The 18,607-nt window shown below is 44.8% G+C and overlaps 1 protein-coding gene across 2 annotated transcripts in view; it reads left to right on the top strand.

The window, feature by feature from the left end:
• LOC101953457 (tubulin-specific chaperone cofactor E-like protein) overlaps positions 1 to 18,607 on the top strand; it is a 104,735-nt gene that overhangs the window by 45,776 nt on the left and 40,352 nt on the right. For both annotated transcript variants that reach the window (XM_042851900.2, XM_065568975.1), the window contains 6 exons: positions 2,697 to 2,830; positions 3,889 to 4,176; positions 11,685 to 11,822; positions 12,869 to 13,034; positions 15,878 to 16,290; positions 16,760 to 17,330. In XM_042851900.2, coding sequence (XP_042707834.2) covers positions 2,697 to 2,830; positions 3,889 to 4,176; positions 11,685 to 11,822; positions 12,869 to 13,034; positions 15,878 to 16,290; positions 16,760 to 17,330 — 1,710 coding nt within the window. The remainder of the gene's footprint in view (positions 1 to 2,696; positions 2,831 to 3,888; positions 4,177 to 11,684; positions 11,823 to 12,868; positions 13,035 to 15,877; positions 16,291 to 16,759; positions 17,331 to 18,607) is intronic.

Raw genomic sequence — 18,607 nt, 5'->3', positions numbered from 1 at the left:
TTCAAATATAAAGTCTCTCTACACGTTTCTGAGCTCTACATGCACAATTCAGGAGTTTGGGAGGATATCACAATTGTCATGAAAGCAGGACGTTAAAACATTCCTAGAGTTTAGATAGTTCACCTGCCAGAATAACGTATGTAGAATGAAAGGCGGGTGGGTAGAAAGAGTCTGCAGACATGTCAAGCTACCACAGAACTGTGTGCTCATTTACTTTTGTTAGAGCTCTGACTCGGTTTGTGGAGTCATCCATATTCCAAGTCTTAGGTGTATCCTCATTGATATTCCTTGTGGTTTATATAGCTTGAGGAAACATTTATTAAGATCATTCACTCTAAAAAACTTCCATCCATGTTTTTTTTTTTTTCTTGTGTGGTTTTGTAAAAGGCACAGGAAAATCTCTAGAAAATTTCTTGCTTTCCTTTTTTTAATTTAAACTTGATTTCAAGAGGGTCAGGAACAGTGGAATAGGAGCAATCTTGGGAGATGGGTTTGTTTTTGTTTTTGTAATGCTAATGCTAACTCAGCATATTTGTATTACATGACTGATTTAATTTCTTTGGGGGAGATATCCTGGTCTTGTGGTTAAGATTTAGATCTATGTGGCTTGAGGTCTTGGTACTGATGCCTGCAGTTTCACTTGTGTGGCTACGGGCAAATAACTTAACCACTGTGTTTCAGTTTCCCCACCTGCAAAATAAGGATAATATCTGCCTGCAGCTCAGGACATTCAGGCTAGATTCCTTTGCTGGCCAAGTCTGTTGGAATATTTGGATAGGAGAAGCTATACATGCGGAGTTAGACTCCAAGGCTAGTGCTTAAAAAGTGATTGCTTAAAAGGTTGTGCTGAGTATCACACTTTTTAAAAAAAAATCTGTAATTTATAGCTGTGACCTCAGATGTAATAGCCTGCTGGATACATAACAGCTGTGAAATGACTTATTTTACTACCTGGCAACAGGATATTTGTGATAGCCCTTACAAAATATGTATATAAGTGTAGTTGTGCATTCAGGACTCTGTCACACACCACTTAAAACTCTCTCCAGCATGGAAATTTACACACACACACACATACTTCAAAAAAAAGCCTGTTTTTTGACTTTCAGTTCAGGTATTTTTCTTTTGAGCTAGAAAGCTGTATCGGTTAGAAGCTTCATAAAAGGGTCGGCTTCCCATTGTCCCTATTATAAACCAGATTCTAGCGAAGGGCATCTTAAATGTTACAACAACCGAACGGCTTATACTTGCACGGAATGGGAAGAAAACCCACTGTATCTTTAAAACCCAGGCTCAGAGCAATCACCCTTCAGCTAGCAGCCTCTGAAATTGCAGGTTAGGACCTAGAAGATAAAAGAATGTCCTGAATCAACTTAAACAGAGATGGAATTGTTTTGAGTCTAGCTCCTCGGGTCAGCATTGATTGAATATAATGAGGACAGTGCATTTCTTTTCTAGCTAAGGAAAAGTGTGTTCCCTCTGTGGTAGATAACCTCATAGGGCTAAATAAATGGACAATTATATTATAACCGATGTCTGCGAGTGGCACAGGATTGGCTGTATAGCTCTTTCTATAGAGGCCTAATCCGCTATTGTATACCTAGCAATTAGAGCAGGTGGAAAATAGGGTTTTATTCCCTGTGGAAAAATTCACTGAGCATGCTTAGTTTTTGTCAAAATTTTCAGTGGAAAAATTCAACTTTTTTGACAAAAATCTTTGGCTGAAAACCATTTTTTATTTTTTTTTCTGTCAAAAGATGTAAGGGAAAAGAAGATACTTTCTGTGCAGTGTTTATTTAGTGGAAAACCTGATTTCAATGGGAAATTTTTGATTAAACCATCCTAGCAATAGCATCTCAGGCTTTCCGCTAGTATCCTCTCAGAAGTTAAACAAGGCCAGGCCTGGTTGCTATGTGAATGGAAGAGCTCAAAGAAAAAGGCAGAGTGCTACAGGAAGGGGTGATAAATCCATCTATCTTAGGTATGTATCCCCATTATTGTGATATCAGAGCTCCTCACAATCTTTCATGTATTTATCCTTACACACCTCTGTGAGGCTGGGCAGTGCTGTTAACCCCATCTTATACGTGAGAAATTCAGGCCTAGAGAGGCTAAATAACTTGGCCAAGATCACAAAGGAAGTCTGGGAGAAGCAGAGAATTAACCCCGGGTCTCCTGAGTCGCAGGCTAGCATCCTAACCACTGGACCATTCTCCCTCTTCTTCATTGTTCTTCCCTCTGAGATAGTACTGAACTAATGTCCCAGCCACTGTGTTAGGAGACACTGTCCTGCTGAAGATGTTGAATAAGATGTAAAACAGAGGCTTTGACCGTTTGGGATCATGAAGGATCCTGTAGCTTTTTTATACAAGAGACGTGACATCAGAGCTTATGCCTGGCCAAATTACAGTTTGGGTAGCGACGTTCCACCAATACAAAATCCCTCCTGCAGCTTCAGTTGTAGAGACTATTCTTTTCACCCCCTGTTCCAAACTCTTGCATAGCAGTGGAGCATATTATTAACCAGCTGCCATTCTCCACCCCAGAGGTGGCTGCATTTCAGTAGTGGGTGAAGTATAAAGTAGGTAAAGAGCATCAGGAGATGTGATGCCGTGGGCCTGATCCTGTACCATTGCAGTCAGTGGGAACAGGACCAGTCCTTATACCATTATAATAACAATACTGTCCTCTTCCAGCTCAGTCCATGGAGATTCTGTATCCGTTCTGGCAGAATGATACGAAAACCCCCAAAGTGGATGATGGAAGCTCCTCTGAGATTAAGCTGTCCATCCCGTTCATCTTCTTTGGAGTCCCATACAGGAGCATTTATGTAAGTGGAGGGAGCAGTTCTATAGCAGACACTGCTTTTTCACTCACTTCCCCCTCATTAGCAGCTGCCTTTGAAGCACGCTCTCCCGGTGTTCAGGACATGGAAGATTTATTGGTACCTACCTGACAAGTTCTTAGATTTCATGAACTGATAGGTTTTATGATTAAAAAAGCCAAAGGTGTATTTAATGGGCTAATGTTCACGGGGAAGGAATATAAAAGGCAATAAATTACCTTTGCAGGTGATTAAATGCCAAAGCTAAAGCCTTGACGCCATAAGCATTATTCCAGTCGCATGACAAGAAACAAGAATATACAGAGGTGCCGGGGGGAAAACAGTTCCTTCCACCCTATGGTGGGTGCCTGAGAAAGTTCTGGGCTGGTGCTGCTGCTTCCCATTGGCATCACAGGAAGCCAATAATACATAGTCTCTGTTTTTATTTTAAGTGGCCTTTGCCTATTCCCACTTGTAGTAGAACCACTTGCTGCCATTGTCTGGTGCCCAGCGTGGGAGACACCAATGTCCCCAGTGTGGTCCTGAAGGCTTGGCACTGCCAGGTTTGTGCTTAACATGACAGATATTGAGCTCCCTGGAAGTGTTTGGGTCAAACGAGTCCAGTCCCGAGGACTCTGCAGAACTGCTTGCTAAGGACTTGATTAACCTGAACGCACCCAGTGACCTGGTGCCAGTTACGTCGGGCACAAAATCTCCCTGGTAAACCATTCTCCTATGGTGTGGATATGCAGAGGCTCATCTCAAAGAACTGTTGCAGCTGAGTAACCTTCACAGTTAGATCTATGTGGGGTTGTACCCTCTGCGGTTCCTGATCTCTGTCTTCCTAGCCCCAGCTTAAGATCTTTCATAGAGCAGGCCTTGCTCACTACAGCGATGAGAGACATATAAGTACCTAGATGGATAGGCCTATTTACATCCCATAATTGCAAAAACCAGCCTTCACCAAAAATGCCATCAGCACAGGTTTAATTTTAAGATGACAGTTCTCGGCTGCAGCCAAGGCTTTGGTTTGCTTAAATCAAACCGTTCTCCTCTTTTTCTAGGTCAACAACAATGGCGTGATTTCTTTCAATGTGCTGGTCAGCCAGTTCACCCCAGAGCCTTTCCCCCTTGCAGATGGCCGGGCCTTTATTGCTCCATTTTGGGCAGACGTCCACAATGGAATCCGAGGAGAAATCTACTACAGGGAGAGCACGGACCCCGCCCTGCTGAAGAAAGTCTCCAAAGACATCAGGAAGTACTTCAAAAACCTGCCCTCTTTCTCAGCCGTCTGGCTCTTTGTCGTCACCTGGGAGGAGGTCACCTTCTACGGAGGCAGCAGCACGACCCCTGTAAGGGCAAACATTTCAATCTCTTGGCTTGTGTGATGATTTTGGAAGGGTGTTGTTTTCTGTAGCAGGAATGGCGGAGGTCAGGCCTACACGCCACAGACTCCAGCGCAGTGATGTCGGTCGGAGTTTGAAGGGGTGTGATCCTGACCAACAGAGCAGTGCCATCAGAAACCCCTAATGGAGGTGCAGTTATACTGTATAACGTTTACCAGGATACCTCTTTCTCTTGGCGGGAGTGGTTTTGCTACACTGATAAAAAAACCTGTGTCCACACCAGGCATGCTACGCTGGGGTTGTATACAGGCATTCCTACACTGGTAAAGCACTCCTGTTCTAGACATGGCCTAAGTTAAGGGGGGGGATGGATGAGATAGGACTCAGAAGACCTGGGCTCAATTCCCAGCTCTGCCACTGTTGTCCTGGGTGACCTTGAGCAAGTCACTTAATCTCTGGTCCTCAGGGCCCCATCGGTAAAATGAAGATAATAATCCTTCCTTTCTCCCACCCTTAGTCTGTCTTGTCTAGTTATATTGTGAACTCGTCAAAGGAAAGATTGATTATCTCTTACCATGTGTTTGTACAGCAGCTAGCTCAGTGGGGCTCCAGTCTCGTTTGAGGACTTCATTCATAATAGGGCTGGTCTACACTGGGGGGAGGGATCGATCCAAGATACGCAACTTCAGCTACGCAAATAGCGTAGCTGAAGTCGAAGTATCTTGGATCGAATTACCTGAGGTCCAGATGGTGCGGGATCGACGGCCACAGCTCCCCCGTCGACTGCGCTACCGCCGCTCGCTCTGGTGGAGTTCCAGAGTCGACGGTAAGCGCATTCCGGGATCAATATATCGCGTCTTAACGAGACGCGATATATCGATCCCGGATAAATCAATTGCTACTCGCCAATATGGTGGGTAGTGAAGACGTACCCTTAGAGTAATGGCTAATTATTAATATTACATATTGATTAGATATGAGAGCAGAGTCTATTTTCTTATCCATGCCTTGCTGTGTGGCCTTGATCAAGTCCCTTCAGCTTCTCTGTACCTCAGTTTCCCCATCTGTAAAATGGAGATCAGGCTTATCTGCTTTGCAAGGTGCTTCAGAGGTTGGATTCTGCACACTTTATAAAGAAGGGCCAAATATTTATTAACTGAACACTGATTCAGGGCTTTCTCTTTAAATAGGGAAAGGAGAAATTTGTTCCCTTTGAGGGTGAGTGAAACTCTGAGGTTGCAAACCTTTAATTCCCTGTCCTTTATTTTTTCCAAAGTATGATTCAGTTTAAAGACAAGTTTTTCTAGTGGTAGATGTGAGGTATTTGAAAACTGCATTGGAATTGTTGACTGTCACTTTAATTTGTAAGTGGTTTCCTGAACTTGCTTGCAGGCTAGGGAGCTCTGTAGGGAAGCCTGCAATTGGAGTCAGTCAGCAGGCAGACAGCTTAGAGCAAGGTAGTGGTTCACTGTATAAGGGAGCAGCCTGCTTTGTCTCTTTCTGGTTTGGGGTTCTTGTGTGTTAGGGTTCTGGAGTTTAAGAAATAAAATAGCATTACCCTGCAACCTTCCAGGCACAGTATATATGTTTTTATCTTTGTGCTTGTGTGCCATGAACATAACAGTAGGGAAGCCTGTGTTCTGTATAGAACCACCTCCCAACAGCTGCCCTGGCACAAACAAAAGCCCTGCACAGCATCTTGAATGTGAGTGTTTGTGTCAGATGAACCTACAGATGTTTTTATTACAGTAGTGTCCCCGTAGTGCCAGGCACTGTACAGGCATTTAGTATAGGCCCTGCCCCAAAGAATGTACAGCCTTATATCCTGATTCTGAGATGTGATCTGCATGGGTGGGCCCCTTTAGACTTCAGTGGGGCTCTGAGTGGTAGGAGAAGTCTGTGTGCATGGAGAGTGTTGCAGGATCAGGGTTTAGGGTTGTAAATTCTTTGGTGCTAGGGACTATCTTTTACTCAATGACTGTACAGCACCTACCACAGTGGAGTCTAGGGTAAGTAAAAGACAAAGTACAACGGGGGGGTGTGTGTGTGTGAAAGAAACAAATGGCTTGTGAGGGCAGGAAGGATGGGGGACTTTAGCTTTTCATTCTTACTTTTTCTCCCACTCACTACTCCATTGTCCATCTTATTTTTCCCCTCACTGGATTTTGTATCTCTCTCTCCCTGCTCCTCTCCCACCCACGTCCACTCTGAGTTAAATGTGAGCCCAATAATTTTTCAGCTAGAATCAAATGTCCAAGGCCCCATTGGCTTCAAACTTAGGCAAAGCAAGTTCTCTTCTCCCTAACGGGCTCCAGAAGTGAAGCTGCTTCTTAAGAAAACTCTCATATCCAGGAAGTCACAATAAATTAATCTTTGGCTGAAATCCGTTCTCTTAAAAACCTGCGACTGGGAACAGAAAATGGGGACCTTTTGCAGGGTACAAACAACCTTATGGGTTTTTATTGTGGCTGTGGCTGGATTTATTTCTATGCCATGTTAATCTGAGCGGGCAGTCAGGACGTTTCAGGAGTATGAGTTGAACAGCTGCTTTGAAATCCCAAATAGATGTAGGAAATCAAAAAGATTATTGACAGCATTATCACAATGACGATCAGTGCAGTAAAAGATTTATCATAATTGGTCATAAAGCTCTGCCAATGATTTGGCTGGATTAGCTGCTCTTTAATTCCAGAAACACAAAGGAGTCTGATCTCTTAGGAAGTCAGCTATGACAAAGAGCCCTGTTCCTTTCCATTTGTTAGGGTTGTTTGAAATTTAATGCATTTTTCTAATCTCATTGGCACACAGTTCCAAAGTGTTTTGAGCCAGAAGCAGTACTGAGATCCCTGTATTGCTGGGAAAATTGCACACAATGCAATTTATTTTGGTATATAGCATCCTTCCTGTTTAATATCAGAGAATTCTTTTGATTTACATATAAAATAGAATATGCAACTTTTGAAGGTGAAATTCACCCCAATGCAGAAAACCTGTGCAAAACTTCCATAATGCCTGCTTTGAAGAGTGACTCAGTAAAAATGGCATCAGGGATTAGAGACGGGCCAAAATTTTCAGCTGAAAACTTTTTCAGCCAAAAATGCAGATTTGGAGACACTGAAACGCTTTGAGAATTCGTCTTGATTTTGCTAAATTATTTTGGTCAACACCTGTCTTCCACACTCCCCTACCCCCCGCCAATTGATTTGTTTCCTGTCAACATTTTCTAAATGAAACATTTTGATTTTGTGGTTCAAAATGATGTTTTGTTTTGAAATTTCATTTCATTTTGTTAAAAAAATAGTTGTTAAATATTGCAGTCAAAACAAAACATTTTGTTCCCTTTCAATGCACTGTGTTGTTCAAGCCAAAAATGATTTTTTCCCCCACTTTTTGATTCATGAAGGTTTTTGAAAAATCGTGGTTTCGGATTGAACAGATATAAAAAATGGAGCGGGGGGTTGGGGGGCGGCTGGAGGGAATTTTTCAGGATTGCCAGTGAATCGAAAAATCAGTTTTTTCACCCAGCTTTATCTGGAATTCCATGGTTATTGTGACTCTGGATCCAATATGCTCTGTTGACAAGAGGTGTCTCCTGCCAGTTCGTGCTGCAAACTCTTCAGTTCTGAGATTCAAACGGGAACTTTCTGTCGGAGTGCATAATTTCCGACGATAATGGTTCTGCTGGCCACATTGGATCTCAGTGACGCCTGTGTGCCCTCATCTTCGACGGGTTTGCACACGTTTAACAGACTGGAATTTAGTTTGATTATTTTAGTAATAGCATGGCAGTGCCTGGTGGTCTCGGCCAAAATCAGGGCCCCACGTGCTAGGTGCTGTACATACCCATAGTCAGAGCCAGCCTCTGCATCAGAGTTTATAATCTATATAGACAGGACAGACGAGGGGTGGGAGAAAGGAGGGATTGTTAATCCCTCCTTGGCAGAAGCGGGAAGCCTGCAGTGATTTGCTGAAGGTCAGACAGGGAGTCTGCGACACCGCTGGGAATTGGATCCAGATTTTTTGAGTCACAGGCTGCAGGAGCAGCCTTCCTTATCTGTGTAGAATGTATGAAATGAGTGGGGCCCAGCCCACGGTCTCTTAGCTCTGCTGGCTCTGCAGGGGTGGACTCCTGCAGTCCGCAGAGCCCCATTGCCATGAGTAGAGCTCCACGCAGGTGCACCCGTCACCCTCCCTGATCAGCTGTCAAGGTCGAAGCTTCATTTTTGTCTCTAAAGCCAGCAGATCTGGCTCTGAATTCTCACAGGGAGCCAAGCCTGAATCACAGAAATGTAGAGCTTGAACAGACTTCAAAGGGTCATCTAGGTCAGCCTCCCTGCAGGCAGGAGCGGCGCCAGGGTTTTTGCTGCCCTAGGTGGCAGCGCTCCTCCTCGGAGCATTCGGCGGCGAGGGTCCTTCTGCTCCACGTCTTTGGGGTGCTTCCGCGGTGGGTCCCGGAGTGAGTGAAGGACCCGCCGCCGAAGCACCCCGAAGACCCAGAGCGGAAGGACCCCCCGCCGCCGAATTGCTGCCTAGGATGGCAAAATGCCGCCCCCCAAATCCTAGGACCGCCTAGTGGAAGCGCCGGCCCTGCCTGCAGTTCCAAGTAAACCTAGATCACCCCTGACCAGTGTTTGTCTAACCTGTTCTTAAAATGAGGGAGATTCCACAACCTCCCTAGGTAACCCGAACCAGTGCTTAACTATCCTTATAGGTAGAATTTTTTTCCTACTATCTAACCTAAATCTCCCTTGCCGCAGATTATGCCGATTACGTCTTGTCCTACTTCCAGTGGACATGGAGAACAATTGATCCCCCTTCAAAGCAGCCCTTGTGATATTTGAAGATTGTTATCAGGGTCCCCCCCCCCCCCCTTCAGTCTTCTTTTCTCAAGCCTCAACAGGCCCATCTTCCTTAGCCTTTCCTCATAGGTCAGGTTTTCTAAAGCTTTGATGGTTTTTGTTGCTCTCCTCTGGATTCCCTCCAATTTGTCAACGTCTGTCTTAAAGGGTGACACCCACAAGAAGACCCAGTACTCCAACAGAGGCCTCACCAAGGCCAAGTAGACTGTGACAATGACCTCTCACGAATCATTGACATCAATTGGAACATTAACATTGACTTCCCTGGAGGCACAATTGGACCCAGTGGGAGTAAACTGGTTGGGTAAAAAGGTGCTATTTTTATGTAAACCCTTTTAAGGCAGACCTACACCTTAAGGGCCTGCTCTAGTGTCCTCTGGTGTCAATGGGATCTTTTCATTGGCTTCAGTGGGCTTTGGACCATGCCTGATCATGATTCACTGGGGGGAATATCACTTTTATGGAGCTGGCTGCACTCAGTGGAAAATCACATCCGGAGAGGAAGATTTTTTCCCCCCATCATGTTCTGCATTCCTACAGGCACTGCAGGCTATAGATTTTATACCTTTTAAGTTTCATACCTTGCAGTTTGGAAATTGAGTTGGCAAAGACCAGGAAATATACTGGCTGGGTTAAAAAAAATTGACTGTCAGTATATAAAAAAAAATCAGTAAAAATGTCAGTTTAAGTTAGAAAAGTATTTCTTTCCCACTCTGGAGCGGGTTTTCAGATTTATTGGGCATGCTTTATCCCTGATCTAACACCATTAAAGACAGTAGCTCAACCATCTCCATCACGTCAAACACAAAGTGCTTGTCTTCAGCGCCGTTCCAGGCATATCCTCACCCCTACCTGTCATCTCTCATTCACTATCGAAATGTCAACTCCCACTGCCGATTGGTCAATGGTGCCAGCCTCCGTCACCCACTTGTTAAATTTTCACGCAGTCTCCCATGCTGCCCCTCCCGGCTGGGAGGGGCTCCTCATTCACATCTGCAAATCTACCTCATTATCCTTCTTCAAACTCTCCGTTGTTGTGATGCCTACAACACTCATGACAGTGGTTAGGCCATTGGTGTTCTGATACCACAGCCTATTGTGCTGACCAATTCTGTCTCACTGTTTCCTTGTACTCCCCCATTGGTCTGTCTGCAGCCATCTGTTGCCCATTGTCTTATAATTAGACTGCAAACTCTTTGGGGCAGAGACCATCTTTGGGTTCTCTCCTTGTACACCGCCTAGCACAGTGGGGTCCTGCTCTATTACGGGGGCTGCTGGAAGCTACCACCACACTAATAATAATAATTAATGAATCATGAAACAGAATGAATTTGGGCCTCTGGCTTCTTTTTAAAATGATGGTCAAAACAATGGATTCACTTTAAACAAAAATTAAAAATGGCATGAATTGACCATCAGAAGTCTATACAAAACCAATATCCCTTCGACATGGCCCATTTTACAGTGAACCAGATCCTCTGCTCCTGTAAATTGGCATAGCTACCTAGATTTCAGTGGAGCTGTATCAGCTCACATCTGTTGAGGCTCTGGTTCTGGATCAGTCATCTGGACTTTTTAACGTTACATGATAATATGGTGCACTACTTTAGCCGCTTTTCACGCAAAGATCTCAAACCACTTTTCCAGACCTTGATTCATTAGACACACAATATCCCTGTCAAATAAGTGCGGGAACGTACGTGGTCAATTTCACCCACCACTGAAATGCAGCCATTCTTGGGAGGGAAGCATGACTATTAATTAGCATAGAGTGACCAAAATAGAATGGTTTAGGACAGGAAGTGAAGGATACCATATCCAATTGGAAATGCAGGTGGAATTTAGATGGGTAAGGTTGAATTACTTCAGGTGGAATTTGCTAGTATACTTTTATAGGCAGATCCTTTAACTGGATTCCCAGGGATGCAAGATTAGCTCATGTGGACCCAGGTAGGACAGGGCTTTATGGACAATGCTCTGGGATTCTATGGTCAAGAGCTCATTTTATGTCCTCTTTAGAAGATGACAAAGTACCTCCTCCTAGCATGGGGTGCTGGCTTGTTGCTGAATGAATTTATCTGAAATATAGATAGTTAAAGATTGAAGAATCATTTAAAAACAATGTGAATGTTGTCAATACATTTTTGCAGATTGGTCTGGGATTCCTGCAGCTTGGGAAAGCAAGATTTCCTTGGGTACAATACACTGTTTACTGTTATAGAAGCCATTGTTAATATTATTATAGCATCTGAATGGGGAAAGTAACCCAGTAAGATAACACTGTGATGAATAAAGCTGAGATAGAATAACGCTAAGATAACAGGTTGCAGCAATCCAAGCCCGGCTGATTGCTTTCTCAGTGCTTGTTCTCATGCTGCCATCTATCGGTGCTAAAATAGATCACAGATTTAATCTGTCTTCCATGGTGTCCCAGATGGAATTATGCTCTGGAAAGCTATGGATGCAGTTAAGGGGGATTGAATCAGCTGTTGGGTGGCATGCTATACCATGCTTAGCTTTTGCTGTTTAATTATCAATCTTCCCTATTGCATTTCATATGGGATTGACGCAGAAGAAGCGAGCACAGAAAAATGGCGCAAAAGCTGTGGGTGGATGATCTCACTTTGTGAATATGCCTGTCTCTGTTTTAAACAGGTGAACACCTTTCAAGCTCTCCTGATTTCAGATGGGGTGTCCACGTTTGCTATGTTTAATTATGAAGAAATCATGTGGACCACTGGAACAGCAAGTGGGGGAGATCCTTTAACCGGACTCGGTGGAGTGATGGCCCAGGTAAGGCCCTTACTGTGCATCTTCACTGTCATCTTTGTTTATGCTCTAACCTCCAACCTTCCTTGTTCTGACAGTGTCAGCAGAGAAATATGATCTAGTGAAGATGTGACCCGCCTTAACGCAGCATGGCTTTTGTCCTCCTTTAGTGGCTAGACCAGGTCGTTTAGCTTAAACAGTCGAGGTTCCTGCTTGATGATCCATTCGGGGTCTGTAGACCATTTGGTTCACAGGGCACTTGCTGGTGAACGGAGGAGACCTGGCTGGTCACATGGTGCTGGTTTTCTTTCTTCTTCCCAGACTGAAGGGGGGATAGGAGAGATATGAAATAACCAGCAGAAGGAAACTGTGTGTTTTAATCCTGTTGATAAAAGCTAAACACCTAACATTGTAAAGGTAGCTAAAAATATGTGAAATTGAGAGCTGGCTGAAAAGTACCAATTTTTTTTAATTAAAAAAAAACTCTTATCCCTTCATCTCCATCCATCCCCTCGCACTCCCTTTTCCTTTCTCTTTTCTCTCCTTCCTTCCTTCCTTCCAAAAATTGTTTGGCATTTCATTGAAAATCCAAAAGAAAAAGAAAGTTTTGTTTTGTTTTGTTTCTGAAAATTGAAGACAACAGGATTTTTACCGAAAATGTTTGGTTTTGAAAAAGCAAAACAAAAAATAATTTTCAATTTGTTTGTCAAAAACAAGCAGACAAAGAAAACAACCACAAACAAAAGATTTCCTTTTGGCCAAATAGCCTTTTTTGTATTTAAAATACGGTAGTAATAATAATAAACAAAGTTTTGGTTAAAAAAAATTTAATCAGTTCCAATTAGTTTCCCAGTGTGACTTTTCTATGTACAGAGTTGCTGTAGCTGCCATCGGGATCTTATGGTGATCACAGTGGAGAGGGGAGGTGAACACAAGATAATCAACTGCAAAATGTACAGAGAAATCAGGGTTATTAACATCAGCGATGGCAAGAAATATGAGACAGAACAGACTTAAGGGAAGGATGATCTCTGTGTTTTCAGATCAATTTTGCTCTCTCTGTGTTCCAGGCAGGATTCAACGGTGGAAATAGCACCAATTATTTTAGCATTCCTGGTTCCAGAACCCCAGAGATAATCAATATCAAAGATACAACCAATGTTAATGTCCCTGGACGCTGGGTATTCAAAATAGATGGGAGAGAAATTGACCCAGCCAATGGCTGCAGCCTGAGAGGTAAAAATTGCTTCTTTCATGTCTTTGAAGTTTACCATATAACACAAGACGATCCAGTTTGAAATTTAATGACAGAATATGCTGCTGCTGTTGCTTTGCTATTATAATGCTCGTATTCTCTGCAACATGTGTAAAGGCAGATTGTAAACACTCTGGGATAGAGGCTGCCTCTTTGGAAGGCAGAATGGCCTAGTGGTGAGAGTGTGGGAGTGCGAGTCAGGAGACTTTGCTTCTAGTTCTGAGTCACTGTAGGACCCTGCGCAAGTCACTACATTTTCTAATGATGGTCACCTGATGCCAGGGATGAAATCCAGACCCTGTTGTGGTCAATGGAAGTTTTGCCAGTAAAGCCAAGACTTCATCCCTGGGTAGCAAACCCTTAGTGGTGTAGATTGGGTAAACCACTATACATTGCAATTTGCACTGGGGCAGCTTAGTCTGGGTTCAGGCAGGGCTGGTGCAAATAGCGGCTTTCCCTGTCTCCACTAGAGGTTTGCACTGCGGCAGCTAAACCAGTGGCTGCGTTTGGCACCGGTGATTGTAATTAGGACAATTTGCTAGTGTGGGGAAGGCCTAACTTCACAGCATTTTAAAAGGGGCGAATGGACCCATAAAGAGCTGTGAGTCTGTTCTTTTGTCTCGCATATGGCTGTGTAACTCATTAATGTCAATGGGAAGCTATAATATACGCTGGCCTTGTTCCCGTCCTTCTGTGATTTTTTTAGTATCTGACTGTAATTAAAAGCCTACATTTCCCCCACCTCAAAGTTATAAACCTGTGAAACTAGGGGTTTAAATTCTCAGTAAGGATTGAGATCCCTGTACTTTTGGCATTGCAGATAAGCTAGAGAAACCACAGCAAAAGAGACTCTCCTGGCTGGCCTGATGGAAATGCCATCGGTGTAAAAAGACAATACTCTGATTTCCTTTCCCTTGCTTCTGAATTATGGATTGCTGCTTTTATGCATAGGATAAATTCAATGGCCCTGCACAACCTGCTGGGTATGTTTGTATGCCACTGACCGTGCATAAGTATAAAGTGATAGAAGCACTCATTGTGATACCAGGGGGACTTGGCGGCATAGAGATTATTGCATTATGATTTTACAAATAAAACGGTCTCGAGTGTCTCCTTCGCTCCTGAAATCTTTCTAACAAGAGAGAATTTTCACTCACTGCTGGAAGCCTGAAATGTCAAGGATTGAAAATGTATACTGGTCTGAGATCTGCAGTTTGTTTATATGCAGCCCTCGACTACTGCTGATTAGCTCTGCTAGTCCAAAGGGCCTGTGTAGCCCCTAAAAAAGTTCAAGGTCTGATGTACAGCAGGGATAATGGCCCTAGCCTCTGTCTGCTGGAAGCTGGGAATGGGCAACAGGGGATGGATCACTTGATGATTACTTGTTCTCTTCATTCCATCTGGGGCACCTGGCATTGGCCACTGTTGGAAGATAGGATACTGGGCTAGATGGACCTTCGGTCTGATGCAGTATGGCCGTTCTTATGTTATAAACTTGACCCACCAATGCTCAGAATGAAGGCTGAAATTTTCAAAGGGACTTAGGCCCACAGGTTAATGAAAGCAGTGCATCTAAATCCCTTAGATGAATATGGAAATCACAGCTGACAGCTCAATGCCATTTGTAAGAGAAGAATCTCAGATTTTCAGTGATAGGAAGTGGGTCTGAGCAGGTTTGTTTTGCCTAATTTGGAACCCACTCGAATATTGTGGGCTTGGAAGGTTGGCTCCAAAGCAAGCATCATTGGGGTCTCATTATGTTTAGGAGAGATTTTTCTGTGGAAAGAAAAAGAACAGAGAGCGTGAGAGAGAGGAAAATCCAGGGAAGAGATGAGCAGAGGGTGGGCAGAGTGAAAAACAAATAGAGAGAGGTTGTGAAGAGGGAGCAGATGGAGGAGAGAGAGACTCTACAGGGGAAAAAAAAGACACTTGCTTTTGCCAGTCTAAATTCTTAGATCTTCCTCCCTCCTTTCAGGTCTCCATTCAGCTAGAAAAACGTGCAATAGACTTCACAATACAGTGTAGTTACACTGCTTTTATGCTGTTTGATAATTAATCATTGCTAATTCATATAACCCAAGGCCAACTATGTTATGGAATTACTTATTAATATGCCTTTGGTTTTATAGTTAGTATATTGTATTTTTTTAGAATTCAGGTACATTGACGATGTTGTGTTTGTTCCATAATTACTCTGTCACCTTCCAGTTGTGTGAAATTAGTAACTACAGCTATCAAAAGGGTTAATTAGTGTAATTACAGAATAATTACAGTGGATTCACTGTCACTATTATAAAGAGTAACCAAAACAGGTTGACTTAATATATTGCAATATATTAAGCACAAATGACTTCAAATTCCAGGGAGAAAAGGTTCATGAACCCAGACTAGTTCTGTACACTCCCCTCTCCCCAAAATAGTCTGAGCAGTTCTCAAAACTAGAAAATCTACCTGATTTTGCCCATCAATAACAGAGGTCATGATTCACCCAAGCACATACTTAATGTTAAGCATATGAGTAGCACCACTGACTTCAGTGGGACTTCTCACCTGCTTAAAATTAAGCACGTGTTTCCAATGCTTTGCTGAATTGGGCTGTGACGTGTTATAATGCTAGAGGGTGGTGTGATATGGGAAGTAACATCACATGGGATGCCCTGTTAGAAATGTATTGAGCTGGTGGTCCTGCTTTCAGGGCCAGTAAACTTTCCCAGTGTTGGACCCGGATCAGAAAGAACAAATGACTTGGAACTCTTGATTGTTCTTCTAAGTCGTGTCACGGGTCCTCTGTTCTGACAAGTAACGCAATGTGGGGTTCTTTTAGGGCAGTTTCTCCATCCAGGCGAGATATTCTGGGACAACGCCAACTGCTCCACCAAGTGTCGTTGCCTGGACTTTAACAATGAGATCTTCTGCCAGGAGATGGCTTGCGGCCCCTACGAAGTGTGTGAGCCGAAGGACAAGTTCTACCAATGCATGCCGGTGGAGAGCAGCACCTGCGTGGTGTTCGGAGACCCACACTACCACACCTTCGATGGCTTCCTCTTTCACTTCCAGGGTTCCTGCGCCTACCTCCTCACCCGGCAATGCTGGCCAGAATCTAACCTACCCTTCTTCAGCGTGGAGGCCAAGAATGAGAACCGAGGTGGCTCCTCTGTCTCCTGGTTGAAGGATATCTCGGTGGAGGTTTATTCTCACAAGATTGTTATCCCCAAAGGGAGTTTTGGGAAAGTTAAGGTAAGAGCCCCAGCAAAGAAAGAAAATTCCTTGGGTCAGATCCTCGGCTGGTGCAAAGCGTTGTAGCTCTGTTGAAGTCAGTGGGTCTATGATGATTTGCACCAGCTCAGGATCTGGACCAGTGTCTTTGTCTGGAATCCAAGCCTTGTAGGACTCCTTGGGGAGGTGGGGGGGGCGGGGCGGGGAGCAGGGAAGTGTTAGTGTAGGTAGTGCTGAAAACTGGAAAGGCCCAAACCCGGCCCTTAAAATCCAACCCCTTCTTCAAAGGTTGTTGGGGCTGGATTGCAATCACTGGTTCCCAATTCACCATCTTGCTCAGATTCCAACATTGCAAGGGGCCCATTTTCCAGGATCCAGTTCAGCGGCTGCAGTGGAAATCTGGCAGAACCCCCCCCCCACCCCTGGGCTCCTAACGGGGTGGAAACCCTGCCGTTTTCCCTGATGCTACTCTTCTGCTTTGCTCCTGCAGGTGGATGATTTGGTGACGTCCTTACCCCTTTCCTTGGAACTGGGGGCAATAAAAATCTACCAGAGCGGTTTGTCAACCGCAGTGGAGACTGATTTTGGCGTCTTGGTGACCTACGATGGGCAACACTATGCCTCCATCTCTGTCCCGGGCACCTACATCAACGCCACCTGTGGGCTGTGTGGGAACTATAACAAGGATCCTCAGGACGATACCCTTCGCTCGGACGGGAGGCTGGCGGCGTCGGTGCTGGACCTGGGGGAGAGCTGGCGAGTGTACCATCCGGAGTGGAAATGCTCCCCAGGCTGCTTAGACAACTGCAGCTTCTGCGACGCTGCCATGGAGTCTCTCTACTTCACCCCCGAGTACTGCGGCTTCATCAACAAGACCGGCGGCCCCTTGTGGGAATGTGGCGCCATTGTGGACCCCACGGCCTTTGTCCACAGCTGCGTGTATGACCTGTGCAGCATCCGGGACAACGGCACCGGCCTCTGCCAGGCGATCCAGGCTTACGCCTTGGTGTGCCAAGCCCTGGGGATTCCAGTGGGAGACTGGCGAACCCAGACAGGATGTGGTAAGGCTGCCCTGAGGCGGCGGGAGGTGGTTTCGGGGACCCGCAACAGACTCCCATTGAAGTGAAAACCCTGCATGAGATAAGCCCGGAGACGAGCCGGCAGGGACTTGATTGAGGCAGCCAGAGTTACAGTGAAAGCCGAGCAGTCCCTCCTTTCAATCCTGAAATGCAACATGAGAAGGACAAGGAGACGCCTAGTAACTAAAGGGCAGTTAGAGTGTTGAACAAATAGAAGGAAATTCGAGCGCCCTATGGAACTCAATGCTGGTGTGCCAGGTATTGTGGCTGGATTCAAAACAGGGCTGGCTCATTTAATGGCCATTGCCATCAGCTGAGATGCTAAATCTCTCCACCTGCTTTCTCTCTTGTGCCACTTTTGTGGAGAGGGAACTCAGCTGATTTCTGCAGGATTACTCCTGATTTATATTGGCGTGAGTGAGAGGAGACTGGGGCCCCGTGTCCCATAGTGCAGGGTGTAAGCTGACCCCCTCTGTGAGGAGTCAGGAAAGGACTTTTCCTTGTGTGTGTGGTGCCGTCTGACTGGGTGCAATGGGGGAGAGGGGAGAGCACCTCAGCACAAGAGGGCGATTTAGAGACAAAGGGGGTGTAATGGAGGCCGTTCGCCTACCTCCTTCTGAACCATCAGCCACCTCCAGGAGACAGGATGCTAAATCTGACGCACCCAGTGTGTAGTGGCGACACCTGTGTCCCAGTTCAGAATGGCAGAAGTGGAATGGTTGCCTCTTTCCGGGCTACCATCGGCCACCAGTGTAACTGGTTAAAGCAAGTGGCTAAATTACCTCTGCCAGCCAGCGTACGTAGCGGTGTCAACCCCAGAGCAGTAAGGGGATAATGATACTTATTAATAATGGCAATCTAATCGCATCTCTCTACCTAGGGATTCATGCCGTGCTCACTACTGTGGCATCGGAGTGCTGAATGATAAGACAGACAAGGTGGGCAAGGTCATATCGTTTTGGGGGCCAACTTCTGTTGCTGAAAGAGGCAAGCTTTCGAGCTACACAGTGCTATTGTTCAGTCTCGACGCTTAAGAGCTTGTCTCTTTCACCTACACAAGTTGGTCCAATAAAGTTATGACCTCACCCACCTGGTCTCTCTAACAATCTGGGACCAACAAGGCTACAACACTGCAAACGATACTCCCTTATGATAAATTAGAAAGCAATAAGGGGTTGATAATAACGAGAGAGAAATCCATATAGTATGTCAGCGGTAACATTGAATACTAATGTCTCTTTTTCTATTGATCATCACCA

Source organism: Chrysemys picta, chromosome 16 (genome assembly GCF_011386835.1).
Source record: "Chrysemys picta bellii isolate R12L10 chromosome 16, ASM1138683v2, whole genome shotgun sequence".
Lineage (NCBI taxonomy): Eukaryota > Metazoa > Chordata > Testudines > Emydidae > Chrysemys > Chrysemys picta.
Note: the sequence above shows the minus strand (reverse complement) of the source record. Positions and strands in the feature narration are given on the sequence as shown.